This window comes from Buceros rhinoceros, unplaced genomic scaffold, assembly GCF_000710305.1.
Source record: "Buceros rhinoceros silvestris isolate BGI_N320 unplaced genomic scaffold, ASM71030v1 scaffold3677, whole genome shotgun sequence".
NCBI classification, from domain to species: Eukaryota; Metazoa; Chordata; class Aves; order Bucerotiformes; family Bucerotidae; genus Buceros; species Buceros rhinoceros.
Genome location: NW_010423778.1, coordinates 56,888 through 66,686, shown reverse-complemented (window position 1 = coordinate 66,686; position 9,799 = coordinate 56,888). Strand labels below are relative to the sequence as shown.

At 40.7% G+C, this 9,799-nt stretch overlaps 1 protein-coding gene across 1 annotated transcript in view; it reads right to left on the bottom strand.

Moving 5' to 3' along the window:
• LOC104497284 (homeobox protein CDX-4-like) overlaps positions 1-5,546 on the bottom strand; it is an 8,369-nt gene extending 2,823 nt beyond the window's left edge. The window contains exons 1-2 of the mRNA XM_010140519.1: positions 5,029-5,546; positions 97-242 (exon numbers count right to left, since the gene is read on the bottom strand). Of these exons, the coding sequence (XP_010138821.1) occupies positions 97-242; positions 5,029-5,458 (576 nt within the window). The 5' untranslated portion in view covers positions 5,459-5,546. The remainder of the gene's footprint in view (positions 1-96; positions 243-5,028) is intronic.
• Between the last annotated feature and the right edge of the window lie 4,253 nt (positions 5,547-9,799).

Sequence of the window (9,799 nt, the reverse complement as noted above, 5' to 3'; positions counted from 1 at the left end):
TTCCCTTTTGGAAACAGAACTGAATGCTGCCCAGTCCCCTGGCAGAGCGGTGGCTGGTGGATGGGTGCGTACGAATGATGGATGGTCTCTGTGTACCTGTCTCTCAGATAGTCCCAGGTTTGCTGCAAGTTCTGACTTTCTCCTGATTGTAATGTATCTGTTGCAGTGAAATTCCTTCTCTAATTCTAGTCTCTGATGATCTGTGTAAACAACTCGGTACTTTTCTTTTGTTCTTGTTTTACCTGTTCAAGAAAGAAATATTATTAATATATTGAATTTCATTTTCTGTAGCATCTTTCTTTCAAACATTTTACAGACATAAATTAAGCTCCAGAGTACTTGCGTGGGATTCTTCTATCCCAGAGAAGGAATACGAGGTGCGGGGTGGAGGAGAGAGTGTTGGCTATCATAATTGTCTTTCTCTCTTTATCTCCCTCTCTGTGCAAACATACATTTAAATGGGAAGCTCTTCAGTGAAAAACACCCTGAAGCATCTTAAATAATTCATAGCAGGACCTAATTGGTGCTGGCTATATTTGATCTCAAAGGGGTTTCATTTCAGCGCTCGTTGAAGTGACTCGGTGTATGTGCAGGCGTAAGTACGCAGGATTTCCAGACTGAAGCTCAGTCACAATTTGTTTAGTTGCACCATGTCCTAATTCTTTGTTTGAGTTTTTACAGGTCACCTCTCCGACACAAGGAAATGTCCTACTAGAAATGTTTTTGCTTTCTTGTGTGGCCACAGGATGTGCTTATAAGTTCAATAGTAACTGGAATGTATTTTTTGCAGAAGGATCCAGTCTTGCAAGTTGCTGAATGCCTGTGGTGGTACAGGGGTACGCTGTGTGCTGAGCTCCCCCTTCACGTTGAAGGCACTTGGCAATTCATAAGAGGAGGCAATAAAATACTGGTGAAAGGATTTCAGTATCATCCTCTCTCTAACGCATAAAAGAAATATTCTTGGCATTATTGGCTAAATGCCGTTAAGAGGAACATTACTGAATGTTTATAAGATACCTCTCATTTCATATACTTTCTTAAACAATTATTTGTGTAATAACACGGAGAGATCACTTTCCAGCTTATTTGTTCTCCTTTGCACTTTCAACAGCCAGCTAGATAGTTTTCCTTTTTCTTCTGATCTTCCCAGGTTTTTTTTGATGTGAGTTTTCTGGGACAAACTGTAGGACAAAGACTCCTTTAAAGTGGTTCCCTAAAATCCATTGAGGTGTTAAGATGAAGCACACGCCACACAAAGGAGCGACAAGGAGATCTTATCAAGAACCCCTTTCACATTCAGAAACTCAAGCCAATTGGTTTGGAATTTACAAGCCCTAAACAAATGTCAGACTCTTTCATCTTAGCAGAGGAAAAAAGAACAGAAATAGATGAAGGAATATTTTTTCTCAGTTCTCTTTAGTTTTGGACTGATACTGAGGGTCGACTGTATTTTTGTCTGAAGGCTAGAGGTAGGCATAGCTTAAGACAGTTTTAAATATATGTAATTAAGGATGTTTTCCCAAATCCTGTGCCACTTCGATTTCCAGTGTACAAGGTTTTCCTGCCTAAGTTTGCAGGACTAAAACAGTTGTCAGACTAAGTTTACATTTTTTTCGCAAGGTACAGATTGTTGGCTTTGAAATATTTGCTCTAAGTGATAGTTATAATGTTAACAATAGCAGAGATATTCATGTTCCTTGTAAACTGAAGGCTTAGAGGGTGATCTTTGAAAACAAGTTAAAATTCAACAGGGTTATTCCGGCTTCACTATAATCAGCAAATATAACCATGATTTGAGGGGGTGGAGAAAAGGAGTAGTTTTCCCCATTCCCCTTGGTCGTAAAATTCACAGAGCATTTCTTCTGAAGACAATAATGCTGGGAGAAGGCCTCTTTATTTGCTGTGAAAATCATCACCCTTTCCGGCAATATAACTCCTGAAGAAAAGAGGGAGAAGGAAGAGACAAGAGCGCATATCAAAGCAAAGTGAAGTGTTAAAAGGGTCTGTTGCCTCAATATGACAGATAGGCCTCAAAACCTCAGACAATGTAGCCCAGTGGAAAATAGATGTCACAGCCAGTTTACAAGGCAAAATAAATTAGCATTAGAGCGGAGGCCAGGCCTTTTTTCCTGCTTTTCTATTTTGCTTTCTGGCTGTGTTTCTGCTGTGATGTAATCTGGATTACTTGTACATCACTGCTTGTTTATGCGGAGACATAAAATGTGGTGACTATAGTTTGGTTTTTTTTAAAAAAACCAAAATATAAAAATACTGTCCTTTTGTTTAGTCCCCTTGAAGTCCATTTGCTTGCTGAGAGGTGTCTCTCCCAGACGAAGTTTCATAGGAAGTTTTCTAGGCCCTTGTTTTGATACCTTCTTCTCAGTAAATTTAACACTCACTCTCATAAAATACACATTTTAATCAAACAGCGTTGATTACCCACATTTTAGAAATGGTGTGAAGTTCTGCTCTGACAGAACTGACGTTGATGGGCATTTTGTCATTCATTTTCATTAAAAACAGGAGTAGCGTAGACAATCTTTTTCTCACCTTGAAGCCTATGTGGCAAGGTGACTTTATAAAACCAACTTTCAGTGTTTGTTTTTAAAAATTTCTTATTGCCTCGTGTTTGCAGTGTCTGTGTATGTGAAATAAAAAAAGGTTTGGTTCAGAATATACAGTTATGGTCCTTGAGTAAGAGGGTATCTAATGTTGAATCAAACAGCATCTGTTGAAAGGACATAGTGCTTTTGCCTTTGTGTTTTGTCCTTAGAATTGATCAGGTAAATTTTCACTTTTCCTGCAATTTAATTTTTGGTATAAAATGCTAAGTATGAATATTGAATCACAATGCAGTGTGTCTAACAGAGTCTAAACAGAGGGGAAAAAATTCCCATTGTCTTTAGGACAGTATTTCAGTTGGCTCCCTCATTTACTTAGATGTTTTTATTGCTGGTATTCCATGCTGCTCACAGACAGCCCCGTGAGCATACACCGCTGAAGTGAAGGACATACACGTGTTTATGTATGTAAATATATTTGTAAGGTTTGGGGCTATAATTCTGCAGTTTTAGAGCAATGGTAATAGTGAAAGGAAGGAGCCAGTAGCTACTTCGATAGCATGAATAATATGGCAATAAGGGAAACCAGAGAGCAGCTCTGTTTCCAAGAGTAGCTATAATGGCATCGAGTAAGTTTTCGTACATTATCTTCTAGAGAAAGCATTGATAAGTTAATACATAGCTGTTAACGTGCGTTATTTTAGCCTTGTCATTCTTTCTTTGAATTCCCTTTCATCTTCACAACTTTTTATGTGTTGATATTAAACTTTTCCAGTTTTTACAGTTAACATTATTTTTAAAACACCAATGAAAATCCAAATCTATTCAGTACTTTTCTTATTTTGCAAAACACTGCATTCCCTGTCTTGAGCCTAGTCTGTGAAGTCCTGAGCTGGTTTTAACACTTCCAAGGACTGGGCTGTAGGAATGTACAGCCTCAGGACATGCATTTCTTGACAGGCCCTGTGTCACCTGTCTGCTGATGTTCAGAAAGTATTTCAGCATGCGTAGCAATTCCCTGTGAACGCTTTTCAGACTAGAGATGAATCTAAGCATGTCACTGCTTTTCTGAATTGCAGACGTATTTTAGGAGCTTGAGCAAGTGAGTGAGAAACCTTTCAGGGTCTTCCATGGCTGTGCAGTAAGTGTAAAACTGGGGGTTTAGATTTTTGAGTCTGATTTATTCTTTCAGAATGCATTTAAAATTGAGTGCCAACATCCAGAGACAGGTTTGCCTCTTTGACATGCAGTGGTCTCCATTGAATTTGGTTTATACTGCCGGCTTGCACCACTTCTACACCTGGAAATCTTCACTGATGTTAATGAAGTTACTGCTGATTTACATGAGTATACCTAAGGGGGAAAGAACAGACTATAAATCTGCTGGGCTTTGAAGACCTTTGCAGAGGCTCCTAGTGGAAGGATGGCATTGTGATATCTTAATGTTCACTGGGCAGTTTACAGTTAGTAATGGTGGGATGACAGTGTGTACCTGCTGTATAAGTGAGGAACAGCCTAATTTTGCTCCTGAGTAATGACCATATGAAGGAGGATTGTGTCTCCAGCAGCAGTGCTGATTTTCTGTCTCTTCCAAGATTGCTCCAATTGTAATCGCTCTTCCTTCTTTAGAGAGTTCTCTTTGATGCTCTCTAACACACACTTACTACTTTTAATCTTAACAATAGTACACCTTGCTACACCCCATTTACACCTTGGGAATATACACTGAAAGGTTCATCTGGGCTGCAGCTTGTGACAGAAACAGGCGCATCATGAGTGACGCTTGCGAGAAAATGATTTGTCATTGTGGCAAGCTGCAAAATTCTGGTACGTCAGGAAAATACGTAAACCTGATTTGAAACTAAATGTAGAGAAAGCTTAGCTGATGAGATGTGGGGTCTGCAAACGGAAGGTCTAGGCCGATCATTTGAGTCAGAGTACTTCTCTAGGAATATTCCTTCTCACCTAATAAATGCTTGCTAGAAAAATCAAGGAACGGCAGCAGAAACTCGCATAATCACTATAATTGGATCAGTAATTTTCTGGAGAAGTATTGAAAAGACCAACCTGATTTTGTATTGATATTTACCTTGCAGCACAAAATCATTGTGTAGTATTTTTGCCTGTAACTCTTAAATGTTGCTGCATTCATTGTTCCATAACAATCTCAGGAGTATCATGATTTTGATCGCACATTTACAGAATGATACCACAAAGATTCCTGGACTGGAGTGAGCTGCAGCCGTATCTGACCACCACAGCCGTGCCACTGTAGTAACCCTGATAGCCTTTATGGATGAAAGTGAAAGTAGAGCAAATTTAGTTAAAACTGCATTAAACAGCAGTAGGTTAAATAAATGTCATAAAATGTTCCACCAACCTATGTGCTCCAAGTGAAGTTAATTATTTGTAAGATCAGTGATAGCAGAAAATGCTTTCGCAGGTTGGAAGTTGAATATGCACTTACCAGTGGTGTTAGCTTGCACTGTTTTCCTCATCCAGTCGTAAGAGCTGTGCCGTTGGCTGTTGGGAGAGATTTGCTGTGCGTTAATTGTATCTACGGGAGGTAACCCCCCCGATCCAGTGGGATGGAGGGAGCTGAAATCAGCAGGGCTGTAGGAGACCTGTCCGGGAGAGGAGCCGTTGATCTGTGCAGCAGCCACCGTGCTGGAAGGTCCTGGGCCGTAAGCGTTCCAGTCGTCCCTCTGCGGGCCATAGTGAGATCCCCAGGTTCCCGCTGGCTGTCCGTGGGTGTCCAGAGCTGGCACAGGGTGGTATCCCATGTAATCGGAATAGGGTGGAGCGGACACAAAGTTTTGCACTGGCAGGTTGTTGTTGCCCCTCGCGGGTCCTGGGTACATGCTGCTCTCTTTATCCAGGAGAGAGCTGACATACATGATGCTCACAGGTTGTAAATAACGGTGTCACAACATCTTGTTCTTCCGTATTTTCTTTTGCTGTTTAAAAATAATTGTGTTTGGTTTTCTCTAATAATGCCACTCTGCTTGGAATCTTCTGCTTCATCCTCTTTTATTACCAACTGTGCTACCAGGTGCTGGTGGTAATGGTTTACCAAGATCTTGTCTGACGTCAGCCTAACTGCCTGCCTCATAATTACATTTGCATTCAAATGAAGGGCTGGCCAGCCCCACCTTTCTACTAGTTCTGGTGCTTTTTCTTTTAGAGAACTTTTATCTATCCTGTTACCTTCCCTGATATTCAGCAGCAATTCCAGTACCAGAAGATGATGCAACAGTTGCTGGTGTTTGTAACGTAGAGACCTTTTTTATAAGAGAAGACAGTGATAGTATAAATGTAAAAGCAATGGTGGTCTTCAAGTGATTCTTGTCTGAAACCTCTAGTTTGTGCTGTGTTATTAATCAACAAGGAAATCTTTTATTCTCTAAATTTCCCAGATACTAGAAAAAAATCTCATTTTTACATCTTAAATTAAGGGACCCAGGAATTTGAGTAATCATCAGACAATAACTTCAGAATACAGAGCACCTTGTAAACAACATGTCTTGAATAGAAGTGTCTTAAAAATATTCCCCCTCATTATTGATGTTTGTGAGTGTTTTTCCAGCATGGGAGAAGTGAAGGCTCTAACTGCAATGCACATGTTCACACTCTTCCCTTACAGAGTGATTTAAAGAGATCCCTTCAGCTGGTGGCCATTGCAAACTGATAAATTTTAAAAAGCGGACAATAAATCTTCCTAGCAAGGATGATGCCAGAAGTACAAAGAAAATGTCTGGAAGAAGTAGTGGAAAAAGTCTTTGATGAAGCCCAGTCATGTTGTTGGCTTCTGTTTCAAACTGCAGACAACCTTTATCTGCTTGGAAGGCTGCGTTCCTCCCTCCGAAACTGCTGTGTTCAGGGTGGGGGCAGCTTAGGTAAGTGAAAGCAGTGGGGAGAAACATCTGGGTTATCCAGCTGGTGGATCAGAACTGCCATGATGCTGTTTGGTGAAGCGCCTGACACAGGGGTGCTCTGCGGGTCAATGAGAGTGTTCCACTGGGGCACATTATTCCAGGGGTGGTTCTGTGTGCCGTTAGTAAGAGCTTGGTGTAAACATGGGCGAGCTAACCCGTGCCCTATGATTGAGAATTGCTGCAGTATGGTTACCTAGCTATAATTTGTAGGGCAGATTTAATACATCTTTATCTTGGATGGATTTCTTTGCAGTGAGCTATTTGTCAAGGGCTCTGCTTGCAAAGGAGGTGCAAATTACAATGAGTTGTTCCCTTTACAAAGGTGTGTTTTTTCATTCAGTATCCTTTGTATTTTGGCACTGCTCTATTCACACGTCCCTTCTAATTCCAGCACTAAAGCATTCTAAGTGTGTACTTAAAGACGGGGAAGATACTCCCATACTCCTCATCAGTTTTGGGTTTGTTTGGCGGGGTTTTTTTTTTTTTTTTGAGGAAAGAATTTTTACTGAGAAGTGTAGCAAGATCTTTATAGTTCATCTTGCTATGTTTACAGATTTATTAATCCTTGGGATCCTGTTGAGGAAAGTTGCATCATGGGATAGGGCATGGAAAAAGTAAGACCTTCTGTAATTGGCGTACCCTTATAAAAATGGACATTAAAAAAATCGGAACAGACTCTGGTTCCCTTCATCTTGAACGAAAAGGAATTATAATACGATTTTTGAGAGCAGTCAGTTTTTAGTGCTAATGGGTACTATAAAGAGCAAAGAACTCCACTGAGCATCATCCAGATTAAACAAGCTACGTTTCCTATGCTGGCAGGAATCTCTGCCCTGCCTGGGAGCATTATGTCCGCAGTTAAATCCCCGTGTTTTGCTGAATGTTCCATAGAGCCTCGTGGGCAAGTCCGTAGGAGGGGGAAGTTCTGTCTCCATCGACTGTATCCAAAATCCACTGACATGGTACAAGTGAATGTTGACTGCTCATAGGTTTCAGATCAGACACGTTGTTTGACTTCTACCCCCAAGCACACCATTTTCACATCTCAGTGAATGACATTTAATTTCATAGGATGCCTTAGACGATGGTAACGTTTTTAACCCCTGGTTGTTGTCTTTCTTTATGGAATGCCTCCGCATATACCCCCCACAATTTCAGTATCACCTAATCCTATTTTTTGTATCTCAGAGCTTTATCCTTTATTCTCTGTTCTGCTTTTATCTTTTGTTTATGCTCCTCCTTTCCCTTTCTTGTTTTGCCTGTTCCATTATCTGAATTTTCTTCAGATCTATTTCGATTCTTTCCAGAACATAATTAGATCAAGATACGCCGATGGTGAATTGCTGCGCTGTCTTGATACTGGCTAACAATAGCAAGCTTTGCATAAGGCATTTTGTTTAAAAAGATTTACATAGCAGGATAAGATTGCTGGGAGGACTGCAGATTTCTAACACCAGAGCGAGAATAAGATAACTGAAATGGCAGTGTTCAGATGGTCTTCTGGACCCGGACTCTTATGCCTCCCCTTTTGTGTTAGAGAACCACGTGGATGTATTGAAAAGGAACTGGATCTTTGCATATAGTCTAGTAGTTTCAGGCTACCAAGATTTGGGGGTTGATGTTTTTTAAGAGCTAATTGACTGTTCCTCTCATTGTGCCTTCCCAAGAGTCATTTCTTGGCCGTGAACATGTCCTTCAGGCTCAGACCCAGCATGAAAGCGGCTTCGGAGCCACAGAACCACTGCTTCTGGAGTGTATAGCAGTGATGTACACAGTAGTTCCAGGAAACACTTTTGGTGGGCATTGCTGTCAAGAAAAAAAAGCAGCAAACTGCCCTTGCCTTGTCCATATTTGCACTGCGAGGGGATGGTGATGAGCTGCTGGTGGTAGAGAAGGGCTAGAGTGCTGAAGTGCTTGTGAATGGTGGTGTTACCATGGGCCCCTCCTGACTTTCTGGGGTGTTGAAAGCAAAAACAGTTCTGAGGTAGTGGGTTAGACCTCCAGAAATCTCATCTGTATGGGGGTTTGTATTTATACCATTTTCTTCAGCGGCGGATAAAGCCAGAACAGGAAAGATCTGTGTGGTATTGGCAGCAAGAGTGCTGTGCTCTTTGGCATGCTTCAGAGGGAAGGATTGCCAGAATAACTGAACTGCAAGGTTAGAATTTTCTTTTTTTTTTTTTTATTTCCACCTGTCAAAATGCTATGTATAATTTATCTACTTAGCTAGCGTCCACAGGAATTGCCTCAGTGTTTAATGAAATTAAATAGTATGTGTGTGAAATTAAATGTACGTTGAGATCTACAGGGAAGAAAGTTTTCTAGTTTTCTAAGAAGTGGTTGTTGAAAATGTAGCAACGCTAACAAGCATGGTGATAACCATCAGAACTGTTAAAGTCTTGTTTGTACAGGCAGTGTAGAGGGTATGCTGTGGTGTATGTGCTCTTCTAAAGAGCATTTCCAAACCGCGTAATAATAATATAATCACAATCATGTAATTAAATGTTTTAATGACTGCTATTATAACTGCAATTTCAGGGACTACTGGTAGATTAAAACTGGCCTGTACAACAATAACGTGTGTTAAAGGTGTTTGTATCTGTGATAGTCTTTATTAGGAACCCTTACTCATAAAGTTACTCTTTCTTTTATATGGAGATAAGAAAAAACAAATCTGTCTGTCTTTGAAAATTGGATGAAATCTATCTGGGGTTTTTTTGCTGAGGCAAAAAAAAGCAGGTGAGCTTAGTGTGTCCCTTTCTGGCGAAGGTGATTTTAGAAAGAGATGTTTGTTTTCTTGTTCCAGATGACCACTCTAATAGCACATCAGTAACACCAGGCTTAGGAGTGCTTCCTGCCCATACCTTTGTAACTGCGTGCTTGGCATTTCAACGGGCTGGCTAGCTGAGGACTCGTGTTAGGGAACAGGGTATTGCAGGTAGCACTAATGCTGTATTGCAGAGGTGTTCCTGACCCTTTATTCAAGCTGGGCCTTGCATGCACATTATTCCTCCTGAAATTAATAGTCAGCTGTATAAACCTCGAGGAAAAGTCAGTACGTGGCAGCTGAGGTCAGTTTTGTTGGAAGAAATCTGACTAGTCACGACGGAAGGCATGGTTTTAAAATTTAAAACACACAGCTAAAGCATGTGCTCTTGCTTTCACTGAAGCTTCTACAAACACAAAGCTGAAAATGTAGTTACCCTTTTTAATTGGGCTGGTTTAATATGCAGCACCCTAGTCAGGTCTGACTTTCAGAGCTCGAAATGCAAGAACCTGCCAGATTGTGCTGAGCTGTCTTCA